This window comes from Mycetomoellerius zeteki, unplaced genomic scaffold, assembly GCF_001594055.1.
Source record: "Mycetomoellerius zeteki isolate Tzet28-1 unplaced genomic scaffold, Tzet1.0 scaffold81, whole genome shotgun sequence".
NCBI lineage: Eukaryota > Metazoa > Arthropoda > Insecta > Hymenoptera > Formicidae > Mycetomoellerius > Mycetomoellerius zeteki.
Window position 1 is genome coordinate 347,543 of NW_017257841.1, and position 27,345 is coordinate 374,887.

Sequence of the window (27,345 nt, forward strand, 5' to 3'; positions counted from 1 at the left end):
CTTTGCTCGCGAAACCGTTCGTGTGAATTTTCGCGAATTGCGAACTCTCCGATCACTCCTATCGCGCCATCTACAGAGATTCGAGTCTTCTCGAGATTCAACCTTCTCGCGCGAGTCTCGATTCGATGGATAAGGTAATTTCGAAATAAGAAATATAAGCGAGAAAAATGAAAGTTCTTGCCAGAAATTTTCGTCAGGAATGACGAGGGAACCGAAGGCTTAGTTTTTTTTTTTTTAGCTAAACTTCATACGAGATTAATTTTTCCTTTTTTTTTTCACGTTGGAGAGAAAGAGAAAAGATGAATTATGCAAAAAGTTCAGCTCAAAACAGTTTGTCGCTTCGAACCCAAAGGCTAAATGTAGTTTTTGCTTTCATTTCGTGCTTATTTCCGAATTCTTTGTGTCAACTTTATCGACAATTGTGTTCCTCTTCATATGTTTTTGCAAGTTCGAAGTTCATTGACATTTTATCTCCAATTGTTTCAGACAAAATGAAGAAACTAGATAATGTCTGTTTCTATCAATAGTTGAATCAAACTAAATTTTCATCTTTTCCTAGTTCTAAAAACTAGAAAAAGATGAGTAAATTAAATATTGGTAGATAGAGGTATAAAAGGTGAAAATTTAAAGTGACAAAAAGTGATAGCAAGAAATAGAAAGCAAAGGCATGATTTTTTTTGGAGCCTTTTTGAATATTTTCCATTTCATAAACATATCTTTCTTGGCATTCCATGAATAAGAAGATTAGACACTTGTCGCCTTGTGTCGACTTATGTGACGATTGCATCATCCACTAATTGAGATTCGCAAACGTGAAATGGTGTATGCGTTCCTTTGTTTTTTTTATATCTGGCCGAATCAATTCCGATGACAGAAACAAGGACAGTTAACAGCTTTTAAGAAGAAGAGGAAGAAAAGGAAGAAGAAACAGAGTCGTGTTACCAAATGGAAAGCATCTTAGCATCCAAGATCGAGAAAAAGAGCATCAACGAACAACGAGATTGAGGTTATCGACGGAGAGACGCTCGCGCGCCATCTCTCGGCACGCAGCGCAACCATGACGTCACGAGGAAACGTGGTCGTGCGTGGCGCGAGAGTGCGCGAGTACGAGCGAACGAGAATGGGACATGGGACGATAGATTTTTCGACTTAACGTGTGTGGATCGTTTCGGTTGCAAAATGAGCAGCCACGCGACGATGGCGACAACGTCGACGAGGATGTACCCGGTACAACCGTTGGTCGTCCTACCCGCGAAGTTTCCGCACTCGAGTTCCATGTACAAAATGCGAAATATTCACGAAGATACGATCGACGACACTCGGCCCTGTCGCCACGATGCCGCCAATACCACCGCCACCGAAGCCAAGATGCCCGACGACGTCGTTGTCTCGCAGGTTATCCGCCTTCTGCAGGTTTCCGTTTCGTTTCCGTTTGACCAGAACCTGCGGTTGATATACCGCCCGTGACCGCGCGCGTGGTCGCGGTGGCTGGCGAACGCGGTTGCTGTCGATCGCGGCCTCGGTCGCGGTCGCGGTCGTCCGAACGAGCGAGACATGATGACTTCCCAAAAATTTCCGCGGGCACACTGATCCGTAATCGACCAGGAGAGCGGAGCAGCGACGTGCTGCGGTTCTCTTTCTCTTTCTCTCTCTCCGCCTCGAGAGGCTTGATCGATGTGTTCCTCCCTCCTGGGATCCCTTTTTTTCGAGTGATTCTCGGGGGAAATGTCGGCGGTCTTCCGCGGAAATTGGTTCGTGGAACAGAAGGAAGGCATGCCGATCGAAATCATTGAAATACGGCATAAACGCACGAAAGAAGCGCGGGTGGTATTCCGCGATGGTGTGGACTATTTAACTTCTGCACGCAGAAGGAGACGCGCGATTCCGATTGTCATAACTGTCAGAAGTGCGAAGGTCGGAAAAGCAGACAAAAGTTTCGTTGCACCGTTACAAACGAGGGTTAATTCGCCGTTGTTATCATTAATGATATCAGTTGATATCATTACGTCGAGCTTGACCGAACGATCCTCGTGAACCGATCGGTGTGGGAATTTATCGCCTTTAAAGTATTCCACACGTGATATATTTGTTTGCCGGGTTTTATGTTGGCTGTGTTTATCTGTCAAAAATTTCAGCAGCATGGTAAATTTAGTGTAGGATAACTTGGCATGTGTAGTTATTATACTTGTAATTAAATCTGTTCTTTTTAGTTGATCTTCTTGGTTTATCTTGCATTTTTTCTTTTCCTGTTGAGAAGAAGAGAGGAAAAATAAACTGTGCAAAAAGTTCAATTAAAAAGTACTGTGGTCGATAAGATCGTTAAAAATTTCATTCTCTTCATTTACATATCTAGATTTACAGCAGTTAGAAAGGATATTTGTATTGTATCATCATGTCTGCGTTAGCAATAGGATGATTATTCATTTTATATAAAATTAGATTTATTTCTGTTATTCTTTAATATCTACTCAGTATTGATATTTTGATCTAGCATGTCTATGTGAACCGAGAACAAAAGAATTTTGCTTAGAGAATTTACTTATAGTGTTCAGTCAAACATTGTTGACGTATGTATTTATATCTAGAACAATATGTATGTTTTATTTATATAGTAGAGTACATTCAATCTTTCTTGTTAATATTTTTTTGTAACATCTTAAAAATCTTCCAGTAGATTTTATATTCGTATCGTTAGGTGCAAGTATCATGGCATAGGTGTCATATATAAACTTTGATTCAACATGTATTAGCATTCACGGCTTGGTTGTTTTCCTTTTTCTACCTTCATTTAAAAAAAAAACAAAGACGTGAACATCAATACCTTAATTACAAATTTTGAACAACATTGTGATATAATTTCTTTAGTATTTATATGTATGGCGAATGTTTGATTTAAATATTATTGAATAAATGTCTTAACACAGAGTATAAAATAATGTATAAGTAGAGTAACAATTATATAATATTTTTCTTTTTAGGTACCTTTACCAGAATATGAATTATTAGAAGCTAGACAAGAGAAAATTCTTAACCAATTGGCAGAACTCAAAAAGCAAGTCTCTACACTATGTCATTTCTTAAAACAGTCTAATCAAATGGAAGTGAAACAATCTAATCAGACGGAAGTGAAAGATTCTGTACAAGTCCAGGTTAGCAATTAATACGTTAACTATAATTACTTACTAAATTTCTTACATTTAATTAATAATTATGGTTAATGCATCAATTGCTACATCATTTATAATAAAATTGCATTTTTATTTAATTATTGCATAATAAGAAGGCTCAAATTAGGGATAGTTGTACATTTACAGAAACCAATCATCAGCCACCTAGTATTGAATGTCAATCCAAGAAAACCGCCGTATTCAATATTGGCTTTGCAGAAACTTTGGAAAGACATCCACTTTAATGTGATATCGCATATTCATTCTACTATGAAGGATGAAATACCTATTATTTTTCCTAAGCGGATTCTTCCTTCTAAAAAAGCCATACAATTAATATTGATATGGAAAGATGGTAAGACACAATCTTCGTCTTTAAAAAAGGCATCTTTTCATGTAATTATTTATTTTGTTAATTGGGGATGCATGAAATTTTGGAAAAAATCAGACTTACAATCAAACTTTTCATCGTCCACTTATATTAGAATACACTTTTCTTTAACGATTTATTTAAATATCTTATATTTGATTGCATTCATTTTTAGTTCCGGACATGGAGATAGTTGTAAATACGTACTCCTGTCCCATAAGAGGTGAAGTCAATTTTCTTAGATTAATGAGCAGATTGATAGAATCGCACAATTACGAGAGCACGTGCTCGCAACCACAAACATTGGACTTTGCGCTTGACTTCGCCAATTTCTTACACAGTCAACAATGTATAAAAGATGGATTGATTACATTAGCCAATGAATTTGAGAAATGGTCTTGCAAGGGTGGATTCAACATTGTAGATATTGCAGTGTGGTCTCTAATTAAACAATTTCACGAAACAGATTTACCACCAGTTCTTCACAAGTGGTACATACAATGCGAAAATTTTTTTACTGACGATTAATAATTACAACAAATAAACTATTTCCTTTTTATAAAAATCTTGATATGTTAATAAATGGATATGAATATATTGTTTTTTATTCCTAAAATCGTGCGTTATTGATTTATATGTCCATTTGATACAAGAACTCCTTCGTCGCGGGAATATATAATTTATAAAAAATTTAATGAATTAGTATAATATAGAAATATGTGTAAAAATTAGTTATACAAATATTGACTTTTACAAATACGTAGTAATTCTAAATTGGTAAATAAATCAGCTTGTTGTAGAAAACTTTTTTCAAAATGGCATAAATTTTTATTAAAAGATTAACAGATTTTTTCTCAATGTCCTATAAGATTGACATTACAGCTGATTTTTATACTTTTTCTTACGTCGTTACAAATACGCGCGTGGAAGTATATAAATAAAATTAAAATTTGCAATAAGCGTTCACTGGCAGTGTCGCGGAAACGTCGAAGTGTTTCTGTAGAATCATTTTCCCGAAAGGAGAAAATGTTTTCGCTGCATCTCACGACGTGTTCGTAGAATTTGCTTTTAAAAAAATAACACAATTGTCTAAAATAAAATTATATCTAAATATTTTACCGTTTTTTATGAATGAATGAAATACGAAGCGATAATAGTCTTACTTCGTAATTATTAATTAGATTAGGCTTCTCTTTCTCCTGTCTTTTAAGTTTCATTATTCGCACAGTTACAATAAATTTGACATATATTATCGTCGTAGTTCCATTTGATACCCCGACTTTGGACGTTAATAAAACGAGAATGTTTAAGAAGATATGAATACTGTATCTCAACTATGATATATTTATGTACAATAAAAGCTCCATATATTTGCATATTTCCTATTCGCGGGCCTAAGATATTTCATTTATTATAATAACGAAGATAAAAAGGATAACGTTTTTTGACAGTTCTGAGAAGTAATTCTTATTTTAAAATAAAACGAATTAGGAAAGATGCATAAAAGATAAAAAAAATATGTTCATGTATGTATAAATATATAAATTATAAAATTTTATGTATATCATATACTTTTGTGACAAATTTTACTCTTTCTACACACATTTTATTTTTCAGAATCGCGATTCCGTATTCGTGACAATTTAGTAAAATGTAAGTCCCACGACTATGGAGCATTTACTGTATTATCACAAAATGCGAATGCGATAGATATAGTCCGCTAAATACATGTATAGCAGCATTATACAAAATCTACATTCTTACAGGAAGTATATAACATATTTACAAGCATGTCTGACGTAGTGCAAATACGCCAGCATAAGAGTGGATTTATACAGTGCCCCACAATTCGCGATCTTTATTAAAGTTTTTACTGGATTAATAAAATGATATGATAGGCCAACGATTGCAATGTTAAGTCTGAATGGATATTTTTTCTGAAAATTCTGCGATATTCATGATCCCGATTATCGTTTATAAATGTGTCGACGATATAAATACCTTTAAAGAATACAAGATTCTCAGGATCGAATATAATTATGTACCTATAATTGCGTACCTGAGAAATAGAAGGGTATAAGACCGAAATATCTGTTGAAAAAAAGAATGATATTTGGACTTACACTTTTCTGTTCTGCACAGGCACGAAATTTGTAAAATATTTGTACGAGATTCGTACGTTAGCTGTTTGATTCTTAAAGCTAATCCGAGAAAGTACAAAAGTATTAAATGCAAAATGTCTTATCGAAAATTATAAATAATATATGTATCAATATATCACAATACGAAGATGCCTGAAGCTTCCTACAGTTTGCTATAAGTCTATGCCGTCGCAGGAGCACATGCGAAACACACGTGTTCCCGACATAAGTCTTTCGCTCTATATACGTATATTTATAAAGACTTCGCTAAGAACGAAGTAGCTAAGAACGATAGTAATTTTGATGTAGGAATAAAAAAGTTCCTATCTTAACGTAGTCTTGGTAATTTGTTTCATTACACGAACGACGAAAAACCGGGAAGCGGCGCTCTCGATCTGGCCATGTTATTCATGATGATCTGACCGCCATTCAGACTAACAACCGCGCTGCCTTCCGGCTCGGAGTCCGTGTATGATGAATAGTTCCGGACGGGTTTCTGCCGTTTCCACGATTGTCTTAATGAGTCATTCACGTTCGCGTAGTGATTCACGAAGGAATGTGGATCAGACTGCACACTCTCGTTCTCGCTCTCAGAACCCTGTGAAATAAAAACGAGTTTGAGATTCACGTTGTCAGAGATGCGCATTGCCCTACATTTTATGAAGAATCACCTGAGAATCGGTGGAACTAATTTCGGAGGGCTTCTCCGTGACACTACTGTCGTCAGGATTCTCATCGTATCCCTTGAGGCTCTCCTCGTCGCTGTGATAGGCGACCGACGCTGGAGAAGGCCTGGGAGGCGATTTGCCCAGCATCGTGGGTGGCGGAGGATGCATCGCCTTTCGAGCCAATGTATTTCTTTTACCCAGAGTGCCGCTTGCCGCGTTAACGGTACCGCCTCCACCCTGGCGTGATCTGTACAATTCTAAGTCTGACTCCTGCCTGTCGTCCGCGTCCATCGCCATCGACTCCTCCAGAGTCTTTTGTGCCTCTTCTGCAGTATAATTATAAATATATAAATTATATGTAACATATTGTAGATAAGCGATCTACTAACATAATCTGATTTTTCATGACTGAATTTATATGCACATTAAACTTGACTTACGTTTGTATTTGTAGCTTTTACTCTTCACGCATAATACTGCTATGACCATAATGATAATTATAATTGATATAGCTGCTAAAGTAACCATGAACCAGGTCTGCCTGTAAAACGGCCTGTGTTGCAGGTATGCGTATTCCAGGTACAATTTCGAAGGTGTTAAAATCTGGTAAAGTAATTGCATTAGTAAAACATGTTAGCTCGCAATAGATTATGTGTCTTTAAATAAATAAATGTATGTATGAAAGTATAGTATCAGAATAATGAATATTCACAAAGTAAATTTAATGTCCAAATAAATAATCATTTCTTTTTAAATAGACTTACCGTTTCGGCGGAATACGCTGGATAACTGATTCCATAACGATTGTATGATATTACTCTAAACAAATACGATGTGGACGGTAGTAAATTTTGATAAGACACAGTATACTCCGTCAATGGTCCATTGCTGGTACGAACTATTGTCTGCCAACGTGAATCGTCTATAATTACATACATAAACCGCGTTATAATCTTTGAAATATAGCAAAGGAAAAAGTTTTTCCTTTCCGAAAAACACATTATTTTGTTTACATACGCATATGTATGTATAATCAAATTCTTTTATACGGAATGTCCCATTTGTACATGATTTTTCAATGTTAGATTCTTCGATCAATTTGGAGTCGACTTTTCCTCGAAACTCTATCATTTCAATATCATATATCTCTCAATCAAATAAATAAATCAAATTTTGTAGCAAAAGACTCAACTTTATATAATTTATTTATTATAATAAAAAAATTATTGTATGTTTATTTTTAAACTAACTACATTCTAAAACATAACTACCTCTAGCTCACATCACGTAAATTATAGTTTTGATCACTGTAATTTTTGGAACCCTGAAGAATATAATTTCGCCATTAATTTTTTCTTTCAAACTTAATTTGCCAAAAATCCTCCACTTTCAATCACTCAAGTATTTAACGTTGATATTTTTCTTAAGGAAAAGTTGATTTCAAATTAGCCAAAGAATGTTATAAAAAATAATGCGATAGAAATAAGACATTACGTATAATAAATAAGTAGGAGCTCGTATTAGTCTGATGACTATTTTAACATTTTGAATGCCGGCCATTTTCTGTGTGAAATTTTTTGAAGAGTAACATCGATATTCTTTGTTTTGCTATTATACGACATATGGAAAATATCGTGTGTGCACACATCTGCACGCCAAAATGTTAAAAACGAGATTAATTGCAGGGAAGGGGGGCTAAATAACAAAAACTGTGGCGTTACCAATGGACAGTACAACAAATCACGCTAATATAATCAATCATTTCTTTGTCAGAATGATATAGACAATCATGTTATAGCGCTACATGAAGTTAATATATTTTTAGTAAAATCCTGCTTGAACTATAAAATAGGTTTCTGGCGATGTCATGCTATGACATTATCATGCAAATTATTGGAATTTCCAAACGACCACGGTACACGTGGTACACATAGTAATATATACAACGGACTGTCAAAAGCGACATTGTTACGCTAACAGGGATCTCACTATCAAAACCATCTAAATGCAATGACTGACGCTCAGCATAGTTACGTGTGTTGACACTTACAATGCTGCCATTCTTCCATCGCTATACAGTTATAAAAAAGACGGTATTAGTGTTAGCAGAACCGGTAGTCGAGTTGGACGCAAATGTAAAATAATATGACGATATTACGCTGAATTTATTAAAAAAAATATATATATGTTTTTTTTAAATATATATATATATAGTTGTATATTCTTGTTTCGTGAAATTGCAACTCCAACAAATGCTTGCAATATGATCAAAATTTATTTCATAAACTAGTTATAATAAAAGAAATTAGTCGCATTACATTTTGTATTTTCTATTGCAATTTCGATAAACAGTAGTGTAAAATAATAAAAAATTTTGAATAGGTGCCGTAACAGAGTTTTTTAACTCTTTTCTATAAATGTAACACGCGATCTCGCGTGTAAAGATCATATATTTACCTTTACGACGAGTTTCGATGTAAAAACCAAGTATAGGACCTTTGCCGGAAGCACCGTTAATCCATTGCAGTTCCACACTGGAGACCGTCTTGGTCACGCCGAGATTGCTGGGCTCCATCGGCGAACCTTCTTGCGGACCAGTTGTAACATTGCCGGATATCGACGGTCCGAAGTCGATCGTCTGCGCGCGAACCATGAAGGTATACGTCACTTCCTCTTCCAGTGGTTGAATAAGGAGACTTGTCTCCGTCACTTTTTGTTTAACTTGTTTACTGAAACCTTAGATAAAATATGTCGACAAGTTAGCAAAAAGATAAATATGAAATATATCATAATTAAATTTTTGCAAAGTGAGTTTAATATATGTATCAACTTTTCTCGGAATAAAATTCGTTTATAAAGAACAATAGACATTTGAGTACATTATTAAAAAAAAGCGCAATGTTCTGGTGATATAATTAAAAAAGTAATAATAGTTAATAAAGAAATAATTAAAAAATGTAAAGTTAAATTCTTAACGTTAAATGATTTCTTTTTAATAGAGACATTGATTTGTCTTACGATCATTTTGCTCTGCAGTTTCATAAGTAACGATGTAACCAACTATCTCGCCATTGCGTAATTTCGGCGGGTTCCAAGAAACGCGCAAGCTGGTCATGGTAATTTCGTTAAATTGCAAATGATATGGTGGTCCTGGTATATCCTGTAATTATGTTGAATACCAGAGTTTAAATATCGTTTATAAATATGTGTTTTTATCGAAAATATCAACACTGAACATTGCTATTATCATGGAATATTTACGACGTAATACGTCTAAGAAAATTACCTGTTTCGTTCTCACAGTAATTGCCGGAGATCGTGGGCCATCTCCGGCCGGATTAAACGCTAAAACTTGTATGCGATATTCTGTATACTTGTCAAGAAAGACTAAGTTGTGTGTCAAACAAGACGCTGGAACGACTTCGATCTCTTCTTCCTGTTTTTTCTCTAAATCTTGAGGAGAGTCGGTCACTAAATAAAAAATCTGCAATAAAGACAAGAATATTTGTTATATAAATGTATATAAAGTGATTAATCTATTACTAATGTAACTGAGCGAAATAATTATTACTTTATATCCTAATAAATCGCCATTTTGCATATTAGCTTGAGGAGGTTTCCAGTGCAAATGAACCTCGGTGGAAGAAATGGGCTCAGCTTTTAGATGTTGGGGTTCCCCCGTAGGAACTGCCTCCCCCACGTACACAGTGACTGGTGGACTCGGCGGGCCCTCACCTTCTGAATTAAATGGTAGCACTACAATCTCATAATATCGATCCTCCGTTAAGTCGCTTAAGACCATTTTAGTTTGCTGCAACAAGAATGAATTATGTTAGCCATACCAAATTTATAAAATACTGCAATTAATTTCAATAAATTACATTATAAAATTTAAATTGACATATAAAGAAGGGATATCTATACACACTTTAATTCCTAGAATCTCTTCTTTCGGCGTCGCCTGAAGAGGCGTTGGGAAATCTGATACAGGCTGATAAACAACACGGTAACCACCAGTTTCGTAATCGCCACTCCAATGTACCTCGTCGATCATGTTCCAATGAACCTCAACACTGGATGTTGTTATCGGGACAACTTTCAGACCGGTGACACCCTTTGATGGCGCTATAAAAATGTAATATTTTTGCTAATTCTAACTTCAATTTCTAATCCATGATTTTCTTAATTTTTCTAAATATTTCCTTTTTAATATTTCATTGAGAGTTTCATATTATTTTATTTTTGATACACACCTGCAGGCAGAGTTTGTACTTGAGCAGACTCACTGCTCCACTCTGATGGACCTATGTCGTTGGTAGCCTGAATACGAAACTGATAGTGTGTGTAAGGCTTTAAATTGTTAGCCGTGTAAGATGTCAGAATGGGTTCCACTCTTTCGGGAATAATTTGGAATGGTCCAGAATTTTCTGACTGTTGCACTGTGTAGTATCTATCGGAGCAAAAAGAGGGATTAATATGCAGTTTAATAAAAATCCCAATATGCAAGAAAGATGTTTCTACCTTAATGGTGCAAAACCGTCTCTGCCTGGTGTCCAGCTAAACGTTATCTGACGACTCTGAATCTGCGACTTGCTCACTTGCGGTACCGATGGTGCTTGAGGACGTTCTCTATTGTTCGTGGTAAATACAAGCGCGTAAGCTGTTTTACCCCAACCCAATTTCGTCTGTGCCGTTACGGAGAACATATAATACTTTTCGGATTCGAGTTCGATGGCTCTGCAATGGGTAAAATTATAGCGATATTTATTCAAAAATTCATTTATTTGTTAGATGTAATCCTAATACATCTAACAAATCTCTCAATCTAAAACGGAGATCAATTATTTAAATGTTGGGTTTATAAAATTCCAGTAAGATGGATAAATAGGAAAAAATCTTTGTACCTGAATGTTCTATCTGACGCTGGAAATTCTCTAGAAAAATGAGAATCTTGGCTGTTGTTTAAGTTAAACATGACTTTGTACGCGAGGATCTCCCCATTAGGATCCTCTGGTGTGTCCCAAATAATGCGCGCTGTGGTTAAACTCACGTCGGGGAAAGATACATTAGACGGTGGACCAGGAGCTGTGTACAAAATAGAATATTATAACAATATCATGGAATCTTATTTTTTTAGCTTTGCACTATAATTTTATATACATTTCACATGTATACAAAACAATAAATTTAATAAATAACATATAACAATTATATGATTAAAATATAATCTATCTATAATGTAATATTATTTCGATGTCGTCAGCAAAGGTTCAATTGCAATAAGTACACTAACTGTCTTCGAAGGTCTGGACTCTCACAGGTGGAGTACTCAGTGCTCCATCACCGAGTCTCGTGTAGGCTAAAACCTGCACATGGTACTGGACGAACTTGCGAAGTTCCGTTAAAGTGGTTGTGAAAGTGGTATTGCTGGGAATGTTCTTGTACTGAAAAGTTGATCTGGAATTCGCGCCGTAGTATACCTTAAAACCTTCGATCTGTCCATTTTGATGTTCCACGGGTACATCGCCCCATCGCACCAGAATAGTCGTAGAGGAAGTTGCGTTTGCTTCTACGTTTATCGGTCCCAAGGAAGGAACTAAAAAATATTACATTATATATCTTTGTAAAGCTTATGAAATTGTGTAGAAAATGTTTAAAAGTGATCTTATGTCGTCTGTTTCGCAAATGTTTGAGTTTCAACAATATAAAATAATTAAACTAGTATCAAATCAATTTTTAGAAATGTACATTAAACACTCTGATATCTTTCAAAAATCTAAAATAACTATATTTGAAAAATTGCTTCTTAGAGTTGGTTCCTTCTTGACTAATAATGTTCAATTATATTTGAAAGATTCACCTGATTCACGAGTTCGTTCAATAGCCTTTGGACTCGCCGCCGAAGAGCCAACATCGTTGAATGCTTGCATCACTATTTCATAATCAGCAAATTCCTCCATATTTTCCAAAATGTACGAGTTCGCAGTGTGATCCTCGATAATACTACTCTTTGATATGTTCGATCGTACTTCCGTATAAGTAACATTGTATCCTCGTGGATTTCCATACCATTCTATTTGCTGCAATGGCTACATAGAAAACAGTATAACTCTTATACATATGTAATGTATATTATACATAGTATAATCTATATTGATATACAATATCTTTAATCGATATTCTTAGTAGTGATGATTAATAGAAAAATTATATTTTTTACATAACGATCCAATAACGATACTTACGATCCATCTAACGCGTAATTCGGTGGCACTCATCGCGCGAACCGTGACGTTTTTCGGAGGGTGCGAGGGTGGTGCCTGAATCGTCTGAAACTCTTTGGTCGGCTCAGAAGGCTCTGAGGCACCGACGACATTGTTTGCGATCAAACGAAGCTTGTATTGCATGAAAGGAGTCAAACCGTCAACGGTGATCGTACTGGCGTCGGGATCGGATACTTCGTAAATAGTGTACCACGTCGAGTTTCGCGCCGTTTGTGCCTAAGAAATAGTAATTCACATATTATTTCTTCTAATTTATTTTCTATCTTCTATCCATCGCGTCATTCCATCACATCGAATCTCGTATGTCTTAAAAATAAATTTTACAAAATATTTTAGCGTAATACTTTTCAGATATCGAATCTTAAAAGAGCAAACAGATAATATATTGTTTGATATAAAATAAATTTTGTTTCAATAGAATTTTCATTGGTTAAAAAGTTTTATTACACGTGAAAAGATGCAATAAATAACAATCTCCGACTTTTTTAAAGAAAGCATTTATATAGATTAATTAACCTGCACTGTCCACTTCGTAATGGACGAATTTCCATCGAATCCTGGCGTGAACTGCAACACAATGGAGAATGCGTCTATGTTGGATAACGCTAACTTCGTGGGTGGTTCTGGTAGCACCGGTTCGACGCCTGATTGTATGGTCGCTATTTTTGATTTGCCAGGTCCAATCGATGTCCAAGCAGTCACTTCAAATTTGTAGTGAGTCAGTGCCTAAGAAGAAAAAACAAAAATGAGCAATAGTCATATTTAATTCTTATCTTTTAAGTTACCTTTTTCATGACTTCTAATTTTTAGACTTTTCATTATGTTTCTTTTATAATTTCGTGCTGCTTGAAATCGATAATTACCTGAAGATGTTCTACTTTGGTCGATAACACATCAGCCGTGAAGTTCTCAACGCGCAAAGAATCCGGAATGTCTTTAATCATGTATTTCAGTTGATAATGTGTCAATATACCATTGGTTTCTTTGGGGGGATACCACTTAACTGTTAGCGCACGATCGCTGATATCTTCAAATTGTAAATTTTCCACTTCTTCAGGTACTGTAAAAATCATAATATATAGAAATAATGTTTTTTTTATAACAAGTTTATTTTTACTAAATGAAGAACCAAAATATACACCAAAGAGAAATTATCTTCTAATTAGTAAATAAACGTACCGTCTTCACGAGTGCGAATTTCGACAGGCGAACTCCTTTCACCATCACCTGGATCGGTGAAGCAGAGCACCGTGATATTATACAAAGTGTACTTTCTTAAACCTGTCATAATAGCGTTCTGCTCGGCGAGCGGATCGAATAAACTCGGCGGCACAGTCATCGATTTATATTCAGTCGTATCTGTAAAATTGTCGCCAATCCAGGCTTGCAATTTGTATCCCTGATTAATTCCATTGATCTTCTGAGGATTCGGTGGCTTCCACCAAACTTTTACCGCTGTTGAATTAATCGCTTTCGCTTTCACGTTTGTGGGAGGTGCTTCTGGGACTATAAAAAATTATTCACTTTAACTAATTTATAACGTTCTATAGAATAACATTCTAATTCCTAACGTGAATTACCTCCTTCCTTGGTTTTTATTTGCAAGCCCTTTGAATATACACCCACGCCCTTTTCATTGTAAGCCGCTATTTGCACTTCATAATCTTTCCATGTGATTAAATCTGTAATGAGATAATTTCTTTGCGCTTCATTGGTAATATTTTGTATCGTCCATGGGCTATCATTGTATCCGAAAAGCGTATATCTCAGTATATATCCCAAGATATGGCCGTTTCGGTATTCTTCTAATGGAGGTTGCCAGTCAACATACACATCAGAGTCGAGCCATAAGTTTGCCTATATTTTAGTGAAAATACAACAGAGACATATTATATTGTTTTTTTTTCCTATTATAACTTGATTAATTTTGTCTAATCACTTACGTTCTTGGGGTAGGACAACGATATTGCTAGCTGCTGACGATGGACCTTCACCGACGCTATTCTCGGCGCTAACACGAAATTGATAAGATGCTGCGGCTTTCAAATTATTCAACAATATCCATCGACTGGTCGCAGACACATTATCGCGTTCGGTGATCCAGTTTAATATTGGATCATGTATTGGTCCTATTTGCAATATAACAGTGAATTATATTTTTTATGTTACAGAAACATAAAAAATATAATATCGATTTACTTATATTAAAAAAATTTGTAATATTTTTCATACATAATGGTAATAACGTTCATAATTACGTTAAGAAATATATATATCAGAAAATATAAGTATAACTAATATATTTAATTTAATTATTACGTTTACAGTAAATGTTTATGTTTAAATTTTTATATTTGGAGACTACTTACCTAGGTCGGACACCTCTCGTCTCTGGACTATAAATTTTTTCGTAGGACTATTGCCGTCGAAGCCGGGTACCCACGTGACATTGATTGTGCGCGGCGAGATCTTCTCGACCCGCGTGGCCACGACGTTGATCGGTGGGAACGGCAATTCGATCACGCTCAGACGAGCAGATCGCGTTTCGTTACCACCCGGCGACACCACGGAGCATGTATACTCGCCCACATCGGAAGCTCGAACGGTAACGATCTCGAGAGTGCCGTCTGACCGCATTTTCACTCTTTGACTCGCTTGCGTATTTATTACTCTGCAATAACGTATAGAATGTATCACTTTAAGATTTTCAAGCATCGGAAGAATCACTAAAATCTAAGTGATTTTTCTGGAATTATAAATCAACAATTTAATTGATAAATTTAATAAAATCAAGACAATGTAAATAATTCTTAAATATCTTAAGTCGATCAGATTTTAATTAATTCGTTGTTTCGGAAAATAATACCATAGATACATTAAAAAAAAAACTTATTAAATTTCTGATTTCAAAACTTTAAATTGATATTATTTGCATAATATTTCTTTTTATACGTACTGTCCATTATGAAACCATGCCATATCGTATACGATGCTGGGATCATTCGAAACTTTACACTGCAATTCGGCGGTACGCCCGAGAAGCACGGATGTATCAACAGGTGGATGGATAATTTGAGTCCGAACTGTAACAGATGCAGATTATATACGACAAACTGCATAATGCATCTATAACTAAAGTTTGAGAAAAAAACCGATTTCTATCTTAAGAAAAATGATTTCATGACTTGCTCGATCTTCGTTTTTAAATATTTTGTCTCAATAATCACCTATAACGGTTAAGTATGCCGATCCATTGACAGAACCGGCTTCGTTCGCGCGGATGCAAGTATATTTTCCCGCGTCGTACGGTTTCACCGCTGCGATTAAAAGATCGCCGTTGTCCAAGACTTGTACTCTCCCAGCGATCTCCACAGATATTGTATCTGTTGCAATTAAATGTAAACATTTGTTACATAAACGGACGTTTGGTAATAATATTAATCTTGTGTATTCTAATTTTATAAAATGACGCATACAAATAAAACTATAGCAACTGAATTAAAATTTTATAACATATTTCTATTGTATACATATACACATACATAATATAACAATAATAATTAGTTCTGATTTAATTACCGTTATAATACCAGGTGACATTTGGCTTAGGCGCCGCGATCGCATTGCAACTTAGAGTTGCATCTTTACCGTCTAATACTGTTAAATTCTGTGGTCCGTTTTCCATTATTGGTCCAGATGCTGTAAATTACAGACAGAAGTTTCGTTATTAACGTCAAATCTCTATATCTAATGTTATCTCACAACGTGCAATGAAAAAAGGGGTGATCAATCGTCGCTTGCAATATTAAACCCATCTGTAATTCTCACCTCTTCTCTATTTCTTTATGCTGATTTTAAATACAAGCTTATGTTTTAAGCATAACACAAACACATATTTAGCAAAACTACGCAAACTTATAACTAAGTACATGATAAATGCCATATAAAATAAATGCTAAATACTAATAGCATTTATCATGAGACATCCAGAAAAAAAATAATAGAATCTTATTGGAAATATATCCCTAATATATATAGGGAAACAGGACGTGCGTGTCAATATTACTTGCAATGTCGCAGACGCGTGCTAAGAATAATTACAAAACACGACAAATTGTTTCGTTTGATATTTCTTAAAAAATATCGTACGGCATTCATTCTACTTTCTATAAAAAAAAAAACGCTAAACTATATACAATTAAAATTATTAAATCACATAAGAACGCACAATTAATCAATGTCTTGCGCTAAAATTTTATGAATATGGAGTAATAATAAATATTCTAAAACGCTGATATTCACATGGTGCTGTTTGCCTTATCAGAGTTATGCGAAAATTTGCTAGAAGCAAAAATCGTGAAGTGAAATTTATACGCAGTCTTCAAGCATGTGCCGAAAATGATAATGAAAAAGAAAAGTGTGGAAATCTCGCTGCATTATTCCTTACTGTTTGGATATTGAGAGAACATAAAACGGCGATCAGACTGGCGGACTCTGACTACATTGTAGCCAGCCGCCCAGCGGGCAACTCTGTTTCTCAATCTGCTTCCTAATCCTTTTTCTGTGCCGCACACAAAAAACACGTCATTTATATTAACTCTGCTTGCGACATTATTACGCGAAGTGTCCGCGAAAAACGCGATTCCCTTTAAACAAAATCTGTATAATATTTATATTTGTGTATAATTTGTCAATGTTACTAACTATTAATATAAGAAATTACGTTGTAATTTATATTATGCCGGTCAAAAATGACAACAAAGAAACAATATATAAATTTTAAATTCTTTGTCTCTCTCTCAAAACTGATTATATACTAGCAAGCGTATTTATGATATTTTCCATTATTTCCCATCTTATAAAAGTTTGGGTTTATAAAATAAAAGAGATTGTATGGTCGCGTGTTTTGCGAACACTGTGTACGGACTGGGTAATAATTTCACTATTTTTAGAATTCCGCGATATATTATAGAAATAATGAAAAATTACTCACTTTTCGCTTTCAACCAGGTATAACTAGATGATTCGCCGGCTTCGTTGGACGCGAGGCACTGAAACATTCCCGAGTCATCCATACTTAATTTCTTAATCGTCAGTGAGCCGTCTTCCTCCATTATGTATCTGTGGACAATAAAACATGAGGACAATAATAGTAAAATGATTAAATAATCTTCGAATTTCGATTCCTTTTTAGAGGCGAAAATAGATTTAAATATCTTTTTGTAAAATATGTTCCAAATTTAATTTACCTCACTTCATACAAATTATACTTTCTACGAATTTTTTAATATTATATATTTTTTAATTTGTAATAAAAATATTTACTAGAGTAGAAAAATTTATTTATGACTGATCAATATCTCTTCTATGTATAAAACAATTTTAATTTTAAATTTACAGAAAAAAGTTCCAACAGAACTAATAACAGTTAAAACAGTAATAATTAAAAGATTTTTCTTTTTCTCTCTTTCTTTCTCTCTCTCTCTCTCTCTCTCTCTTGCTTTCTCTCTCTCATTCTAATGACTACAAAAGCAAATATTTGCCGAGGAGTACCTGGTTCCCAGTAAATGATTGACAGGCTCGGCATTACGGAACCAAGTGATTGTAGGAGGTGGCACACCGTTAGCGTCGCACGGTAACGTTACTGTGGACCCATAATCGCTCAGAGTTTCCCTTTTCAATTCCGTTATAAATGTTGGTTTTTCTAGGAAAACATGATGGGAATTTTAGGAAAGATTTAGATCTGTTAAAATACTTAAAATCTTTAGTGTGTCGCGTATTCTTATTTTTTAAAACATAATTATATTATCGCTATTTACTGAATTATTTGTCATCGAAAATGCTTACCATATACAACAATTTTAGCGCTCGCATTTATGGTCGGATAACCACCACTCCGCAAATCCACATGGCAAGAATAAATTCCTGTGTAAGTTATGTTGGCTGAGATCAATGCGAGCGTTCTGTTCCACGAATCATTAAAGCTATACGATATTCTAGAGTTCTCGATCGGAATGCCATCCTTCATCCATAAGGTCCTTAATTCATGAAGGGATCTGAAATTGATGTAACCTCGATATTAAAACTTCAATTTCAAATCTCTTGAACGAAAACATTGTCTGTGCTTTGAGAAGAAAAATCATCATGCAATGATGAATGATAAAAGAATAATAAACAAAGATTCGCGAATACCTAGCATTCGCGATGCAATATATGTGCGTGACATCTTGATCTTTGATTATCTGCGTGTCCTGCGGCTTGATGATTATGGTAGGGGCTACTTCCGCATTTGGATCGCCGATAACTTGCAGTTTAAAAAACGGACTGCTCACCTCCGTGCCCAATTGAGTGTTAATAGCCTTCGCTCTGTATCATCATAAACATTAAAAAGATATAAGTTTAAACTTCGTCGGTCGAAAATTTTGAAAGAATGAATTCATATACGCCGCAATTGAAGCAAGGGATTAACTACTAGGACGAGCTATTATAAATGAGATGAGCTACAGTTGCGCGCTGATTGCATCAATCATACAAACCTGTAGGAGCCCATGTCATTCTCCGAAGCGTTTAGTATGATCAATGTGTGATCAGTCGTAGCGTACTTTATGCCGTACAGAAGAGTCCCGTCCGAGGAGAGCCATGTTACGGCAGGGGGAGGATGGCTCTCAATCGGGGGTAGTTCCAGAATTGCGGCGCTACCCGACTCGACGGTCACTACTTTCTCCGTGAGATCATCGAACGTACCCATATCTAAAGCAAATTGGAACGTCGATTCGTAATCCACGATGTGGATGTACTGATGTGGTATTCGTTGAGATACTTACAAGCTACGGCGAAGACGAGACGATCGCTGAATATGGACCCCACGTCGTTCGTTGCGACGCAATGATACACCCCAGCATCCTCGCGCCGCGTACTGAGAATACGATAATAAGGCTCGCCCGAGGTGACTTCGTTGTTGAGGGGCATCCCGTCTTTGAACCATTTGTACTTTGGTTGAGGATTGCCTAAAGACGATACGAAAGTTGTTTGTTTATGCCTGAGTAATTTTTCTCAAGTGTTTAGCATAATCTTATTATTTAGTTTGAAAATTAATTGAAAGATGAAGAGGAAAGAAATTTAAAAATTATGTGAAGATTATCAAGAAAATGTACAGAAAATGTACATCGTCTCTCTCATCATTAATAAATACATTTCCTGCGATCTACAATTTTTTTGAACTACGTAAAAATAATTATTTAAATGATCTTTAATAAAAAAGAATAAATTAATGTGAAGAAAATCGTCAATAATTCCATGCAAAGTCACGGACGATGCTGCCAGCTCGCGAGTTATCTAATACTATTAGTACAGGGTCATACGATTGAATTACACGATGTTGGGCATTGATACGGCTTCATCTGACCATCGTCTTATCCGCCTGTTATTCGATATTTCTGCAGGACAATGAAACGCCATGTGGCAAACCTTATCTCTGATGCTGTTGTGGTCCTTACTTGTCTCTTTCGCCCATTTATATTTTATTTTTTCAATGCAATATCGATTGCATACTTAAGTACCAAAATTCATTACCGCCGACAAGTTTTCGAGAACTCGCTTTCTCTCTCTTTATTTCTATGTTAATTTTCAGATTAAATGTTACGGTTATGATTCTTACCTCTCGCTTGGCATTGCAGAAACTTCGTGCGATTTTCGCTAAGTATATTGCTACTACTGGACGGTTGATTGATGAAACGTGGCTCCTGAAGTGGTTCTGCAAACAGAAATGTTTTTTCTTCTTCAGATCAATCTCGTGGTTTAACAGAAACCTTATAACATCGCGCCCACGTATTGTAAATTAGTCTTGCAATTGCTTGCATTTCGCATAGGTTACGGACTCGCAGCGAATTTGCAATTCATAATATCACCTCATGGATAAATAATAATAATAATAATAATTTTATTGCGTATACATAAAAGATAATGATCTATAAATAGTTCGAATAACTATAAAGAGCATAAATAAAATATAATATGCCAAAGATAAGATGCAAAGCCATTGTCATGATGTCTATTTGTAGCCAAAACAAAACAATCAGCACACAAGAAAAAGATTATAATACAAAAACACGGTGAATGGAACAAAGAAATGAATCGTAAAATAATATGACCTTAGATAGTCTTATATATCAGTAAAGATTTTGAGATTGAATTTAATCCATCAGACAAAAGAAAATCAATATCAAGTTTAAGGAACTATGCTTTGATTGGTCAAATTCAATATTCTCAAATTCAATCTCAATCTCTAGTCTGATCTAATATGAATAACATAAGAATCTAAATAAGAATATCAATATAACACTGGTTGATTCTATAAAAAATAAGACTTGATAAAAAAAAATGACAAAGAGAAAGGAAGAAAATGAGTAAGGACCCAAACAACATAAAGTCTAAAATTATTACTTAAGACGTCTTTAAGTCATCTTTTAGACGCAAAAAACGTTTTATGACCTAATTTTAGACACTTTTTATTGTCTGAGAAGAACCTAACATTAGAAAGTAATGAATTAATATATTTAATTGCAGCGTAAGAAGACGACGGCGCGATATAACTTTAGAATTTTGATTTTTGAGATGTGTGACAAATTCGACCGTAATCTCATGTGATTACAAGTGAATTCCGTATGGCCGACAGCCTGAGTCATCGGGAGTGCATAAGAGAGGCGTAATAATTTATAGCGCTCCAGAAAGGTCGACTGAACTGAGGCCGACGAACGAGAGGAAAGAATGCGAGCGAACGGCCGCATTCGGATGCCGAGGTGCCGAGTCACATGCAACGCACGTAAAGCCGACACGTGCACCCGCCCGTATCTACCGGACGTTCCACGCTCTGGTGATCTTGACACACGGGTATACACCGGTGTGTCGCAACTGAACCTCTCCTCGTAGAACCACGGTTTCGTCGTGAACAAAAAGGGGCGAGCGATTTGAATTTCGAAGAAGGCTTTTCGATTTTCAAGAAGCAAACATCTACATTTTTCTTTATAAACAGAGTCTAACTTCTGAAAGTAAAATCTAAAGAAGATATTTGTATTGTGTTTAAAATAGGTGCCCTCCCCCTTTCTACTGATAGAGAGAAGTTTTAAAGTACAGTTCATGATTTTTAAGATGCAAAATTATACACAGAAAAATATCATTCTGTTTAGCCATCTTTAACAAAGAATATCTTCTTGATAACAATCTTAAAATATATGATATTTAAATGATTATTACAAATAAAAAAAACTCATTTATTATTTACTGTAAACAAGAATTAATTTTTTTTTTTAAATATAAAATTGAATCGAAAAATTGAGTGATTTTATATAAAAAAAATTTTAACAATGGCCAACTTTACAAAGGTGATTTCTGCTAATCTAAATTCTAAAGTGTGATTTATTGTAATTTATGATTAATGTGGAACATTCTTTAGAACAAATTCCTACGGATGTATAAACAAAACAATTTACGGGTCGATGACGATCGCGAGTGACGAGTGGTAGTTCGGTTTCCCGAACATCATTGTACATTCAATCGGCAATTTATTCCGACCTAATACACCGCGTGATGCACGGATTTGCGTTCCAATCGCACACACACCACACCATGCAATCAGTCACGCTGTATCGTAGGCAGATTCTAAGGAACGGACAATCGTGTGATCGCGTCGCACCTGGGCCGCCATAAATATCGATTCAGCCCGATAAGCACCGTCGTCGATTATAGGTACTTATACATGATATGCTTCCACATTTGTCGATATATTTCGTAATTGTTTCAATTTTATCTACGGGAAAATAATTTTTAGGCGACTAGCTAAAATGAAGAGTTTACTGAAGAGAGCACTTTATGGATACAAATTAATGACGAAATTGCAATACGATTAATTTCAGTTAAACTTACCTAGATTAGAGATTGAATTTAATCAATCAAAAGAAAAATCAATCAACTGAGTACGAGAAGCGCCTATTGGTCAAAGTTAGATGTTGAAATAATATATAACTATATGTATTTTAAATAAATTTTATCTCAGAAATATGAAAAAAATCAATATCAAGTTTAGTAAACTTTGCTTTGATTAGTCATTTCACAATCTCAATCTCAATCTTTAGTTTGATACAGAAATACATTAGACTTTACTTTAACGAAAGCTTGACGCAAACCTTAATTATTTGGAAACTTAACTCCTGTGAAGCTAGCCTCCATTACTAAAAAAAATAATTTTTTTTGAGAGTTCTAAATAGATTTCCAATAGTTCCAGAGTTCCTGATAGGTTTAAGAAATAGTTCCGTTCGAGAAAGTAAAAAAAAACGTCATTGAAAAACCCGAAATTGACAGAGAACTCATAACAGAATGGCTGAAATCTGAAAAAAAATTTTTTCGGAAATCCGGTTTTTTTTTTAAGTTCTGGTTGTCCCCCAAAGAGTTCTATCGATTGTCCAATATGAATCAAAGTGCTAAAATGAATGATAAAGAAGTTAAAGCCCTTCAAAGTTTCGGAATCGTGAACTTAGCCACTCCGAAACTTCAAATGGTGTTTTCACTGCTTTAATCGAACTCTTTCTAAAATTGATAGAGAACTCTAGAACTCTTCGGGGGACAATCAGAACTCTGCTTATTTTTTCAAAATTTTGAAAATGAGGGGCCAGCTTTACAGAAGTGAAAACTTAGGTATATATAATGTTAAAGATCCGGAGTCACAGTAAAAACATATGCTTATCCTGGTTTAGAATTTTCTAAAATTACAGTTTTTATATCGAAGTAACATTATATATCTGCGTCGTTTCTTTTGAAATTTTTGCCGAGAAAAACTCCATTCTGAATCACCGTAAGTATAGCCTTGTTGTATGTACTCTTTCGTATTTCTCACGTTATCTCGTCAGTATAACGGAGCATTGGAATCCTTAAGGGTCTTTTAATGTAAACGAATTTTTCGTATCAGACAATAATTCATCTTCACGAAGATTTTTAAGGAAAACGAGGTTCATTTTACTTAATGCACTGAAAAAAAATTTACTAAATTTTAATAAATATTTGTTTAAATAATATTAACTAAACATTTACTTACAGTAAATAGATATTTACTCAATAAAAAAATATTTAAATTAAATTAGTAGTTCCTACACAAAATAAGTATGTTTATATTTACTTATTATTAAATATTTAGTTAATATTATTTAAAATATTTATTAAAATTTAGTACAAGTTTTTCGTATCGTCAGCATTTCAAATATCTCGCGTATGCGAGGATTCAGTTTTCGGATTTTATTTCCTTATCATGTCTCGCTCGATGTCTGAAGTAACACCGTGCTATAATTCTACCCCGTAGAAAAATGCAAAATTAGTAAAACACACATGTAAAGAGATGCGTTAAACACCTAAAAATAAACTTCACGTTTTGTGCACCTCTGTTTAGAGACATAACCGCCGTTATTTATTTCAAGCTCGACGCAAGCTCGTTTTTCGCCGAGCGAAATAAAGGATGGCATGTTAAGACCAGAACGCAAAAAATTCCCAAAATATACGCGCAGAGGATAAAATTAAAATAAATTATGCGACTTTTTTGTTAACGTACCGCTAAATGTGGCGGGGATAAGATAGATGAATGCGATACGTGTTAATGCGAAGAACGGTACACTCGATTCTAAACACTCGTTTGCGGGCGACTAATTACTACAGAGGTAAGCTCCTGAAGTATTAACAGGTGTAGTTGCTGCAGCAAGTACTGCACTGCTCGGTACCTGCAATCCAAGTTCTGTTGGATTTTAAACTCTGCACGTTTTCGGACAATTGCTTCACTGTGTGTTATGTATGTGTGTGCGTGTGTGAACACTGCAGTATGAATTGTTTTATGATATAAAATTCTTATCTGCACTATAAATTTTTTGTAGCAATAACATTTAATTATTGAATTGATTTTATAAAAACTAATCATTTCGACAATTTCAATAAAATTTTATTACTTATAGATGATTTTAATTAATCATTTAATACAACACTTTTTATATAATAATAATTACGTAATATAGAAGTTATTCTGTAGATAAAAATTAGAATCTCTTTAAAAAAAAATGGAGTAAACAGTAAATTGCAAAATAAATAACATTAATTGCGTTTACTTTCAATATACTTGCAAAATCGACAATTAACTTCAGCTAGAATGTAATCGATTCAGAATTCTCTCGAGCGAAGAAAGAATACGTGTTACTTAACACTTTTAAAAACCACTTGTTCCAAATCTTTTAGATAGTCTTGCAGCCAACGTGCAAAGTTCGACCATAGTGGAAGAAGCAAATCGTGAGCTAATTAGAAGTACTTTCGTGGAATTTTAATAAGAAGGTAATTTTAATGGGAGCATCTTGGCGGGACGATGTAATCGCTTTCTAAACGAGATTCATGAAAAGTTGAGTTTCTGCCAAATATTCGATGAAATTACCATCACAATTGCATTTATGGGAAGAAAAATGGATATCAATTTCGATACAGAGATAAAAAATGCATCGCGACGGTTTTTTTTAAATTTTATTTATTGTCTAAACTTCAATAGATGGTTAATATTTTAATTTTTCTTTTACCTTTCTCTACTTTTGTACAGGATCTCAATGAATATATCAGAATTTATTTGTGTTAATCAATTCTTTATTTATAAGTATACAACCAAGTGAATGTATTACCGCAGCAAATTTATGCTTTTAGTTGACTCATTCACATATATTGATTAACTCCATAAATAAAATATTACGATATTTTAAAAAATATACAATACTTAAAAAATTATGTTTCTATATTCAAACAGGATACGCAATAATTACGTAATATAGAAGTTATTCTGTAGATAAAAATTAGAATCTCTTTTAAAAAAAAAATGGAGTAAACAGTAAATTGCAAAATAAATAACATTAATTGCGTTTACTTTCAATATACTTGCAAAATCGACAATTAACTTCAGCTAGAATATAATCGATTATAATAAGATAAGAGTCTTGAAGTTCGAAACTTTTGGCGAAATGCCTTTCAGGCAGGATTATTTCCGCATTAAATATTTTATGAATGTCTAACATTGGCTATCAAGAGCATCGAAAATGAAACGTGTGCTCCTATAGAAGTTGTGTAAAACGGACCTCAAATATAACTGTGATGGCAATCATCGTATGATTCGTGCACATAAATACGCACACACATTCAAACGTGATGTACAATACGCTCAAGCCGAGGTCGCTAAAGAAACCCCTATTTTAAGCGACGCAGCTGTCACCAAGGGTAGTACGGGGTGGCACGTTTACAGAGGGGCGTGTACGGTGAGTCGCGACCGAAAGGCTTTGGTTGTCTGACAAAATGAAGAAACTTCTATTTTGCGTACATAACCTAGAATCCAGCGTCAGTCCATTCATCTTTAAGCGGTCGTACCGGTACAGTTCAGTTCGCTGTATGTTAACGACGCGAAGAACGTACGTGATAAAAAACGATATCCTAACGAGAGGAATTAGCTGCGTTTAGCAGAGAAAGTAGCTTTGCAACTGTTGTAAAATTCTTCAATATGATTGATTCTTGCTTTTGGTTCCTTATGGATCTAAACGTAAAATCAGTCATATTGAAGAATTTTACAACAGTTGCAAAGTTGCTGTCTCTGTTGAACGCAGCCATTGAAACCAGTATGGTTTGGCTAAGGAGAAAGTGAAATTTTATTATAGACAGACGAAAAATATAAGTCCATATTGGAAATAATATGAACGCTCGAGCAAAAAATATATCCAACTACACTGGAAAAAGATTGATCTGATTTAAGTTTTAAAATGAACGAATCAGAATTTTCTGGATAAATCTACTATTAAATTATAACTCTAGTTACGTAGTAGAACTCTGATCGATATAAGTCCAGTTCCATCAATGTAAGATTAATTTTAATCTCGGTTTATCTTACTGTTTATCTTTTTCTAATTTTTAGAAAAAATTATATTTATAAATATGGAAAAAATAAAATAGATATAATTATATATTATTATAAGAAATATGGATTAAAATAAATATTTATGTTTTGGTATTTATGTACATGCTTACTCGTATCTCTCATAATTATGTTATAATTATAACATTATGTTATTTCGATGCGTAATTTTTGCAAGGAATTTCTTAGTGCGACAATTAGAATGCGATGAAAAAAAGAAAGCGTTTGGAGACCGAGCGCGTTGTATGGGGACAAGTAATTTTGTGGGTGCACTTCCCACGGATTCCGAACGGATGCCCAGATAATACATAACGGCCTCGGTGGGGGCGAGACACCGCAAAACGTTGCGCATTGCGTCTTACTGCACGCAGCTAGCTATATTGCAGTTGTCGGGGTGCATGACTCCCTCCTCACTGCAGTCTGCAGGTGGCCAACCAACCTCGGGTTTTCGGGTCGTGCCACTTTGCGAATTTTCTGGTGTCGGGGATTCTTAAGAGGATTTTATCGATAAATTTCTCTCCTTTATATTTTCCAATTGTATGGTTCTATTGACTAGATATGCAGAAAATAAAGGATATATCTTTATACGTAAATTTTTTTATTTCATTTAGTAAAGTTTTTTAATTCCATATATATATATATAATAAAATTAAATAATGTAATTTATATAGCGTCATTTCTCGTTATTACTAACAGAGATCTACACTCAGAGAAAAAAGTCGTATCAGTAACTATAAATTTGTAGTGAAATA

The 27,345-nt window shown here is 34.7% G+C and overlaps 2 protein-coding genes across 3 annotated transcripts in view; one reads left to right on the forward strand and one right to left on the reverse strand.

Annotated features, from left to right (window-relative positions):
- Positions 1–790: 790 nt before the first annotated feature.
- On the forward strand, positions 791–4,072 carry LOC108729886 (aminoacyl tRNA synthase complex-interacting multifunctional protein 2). Of its 2 annotated transcripts, none has more exons than XM_018459238.1 (4): positions 791–1,413; positions 2,979–3,149; positions 3,315–3,522; positions 3,713–4,072. In XM_018459238.1, the coding sequence occupies exons 1-4, from the start codon at positions 1,180–1,182 to the stop codon at positions 4,063–4,065; spliced, it is 966 nt and encodes a 321-aa protein (XP_018314740.1). In that variant the 5' UTR covers positions 791–1,179; the 3' UTR covers positions 4,066–4,072. The 2 variants fall into 2 exon arrangements, with proteins under 2 accessions (XP_018314740.1, XP_018314741.1); XM_018459239.1 differs by having other exon boundaries at positions 793–1,395.
- A 1,073-nt stretch (positions 4,073–5,145) lies between these two features.
- Positions 5,146–27,345, reverse strand: part of sdk (sidekick cell adhesion molecule) — a 44,199-nt gene continuing 21,999 nt past the window's right edge. The window contains 31 exon segments of the mRNA XM_018459241.1: positions 5,146–6,276; positions 6,350–6,672; positions 6,787–6,949; positions 7,111–7,268; positions 8,804–9,082; positions 9,365–9,506; positions 9,633–9,830; positions 9,918–10,157; positions 10,275–10,471; positions 10,600–10,796; positions 10,868–11,083; positions 11,251–11,431; positions 11,640–11,942; positions 12,207–12,435; positions 12,592–12,846; positions 13,147–13,356; positions 13,494–13,690; positions 13,810–14,136; positions 14,211–14,469; positions 14,521–14,759; positions 15,000–15,301; positions 15,587–15,713; positions 15,858–16,013; positions 16,210–16,329; positions 17,624–17,751; positions 18,184–18,334; positions 18,478–18,686; positions 18,823–18,996; positions 19,167–19,380; positions 19,455–19,637; positions 20,288–20,383. Coding sequence (XP_018314743.1) covers positions 6,034–6,276; positions 6,350–6,672; positions 6,787–6,949; positions 7,111–7,268; positions 8,804–9,082; positions 9,365–9,506; positions 9,633–9,830; positions 9,918–10,157; positions 10,275–10,471; positions 10,600–10,796; positions 10,868–11,083; positions 11,251–11,431; positions 11,640–11,942; positions 12,207–12,435; positions 12,592–12,846; positions 13,147–13,356; positions 13,494–13,690; positions 13,810–14,136; positions 14,211–14,469; positions 14,521–14,759; positions 15,000–15,301; positions 15,587–15,713; positions 15,858–16,013; positions 16,210–16,329; positions 17,624–17,751; positions 18,184–18,334; positions 18,478–18,686; positions 18,823–18,996; positions 19,167–19,380; positions 19,455–19,637; positions 20,288–20,383 — 6,416 coding nt within the window. The 3' untranslated portion in view covers positions 5,146–6,033.

Coding starts and splice junctions, on each gene's coding strand:
- LOC108729886 (XM_018459238.1), top strand. CDS start 1,180: ATGAGCAGCCACGCGACGATGGCGACAACGTCGACGAGGATGTACCCG. Junction 1,414..2,978: donor AGGTTATCCGCCTTCTGCAG/GTTTCCGTTTCG, acceptor TTTTCTTTTTAG/GTACCTTTACCAGAATATGA. Junction 3,150..3,314: donor AAGATTCTGTACAAGTCCAG/GTTAGCAATTAA, acceptor GTACATTTACAG/AAACCAATCATCAGCCACCT.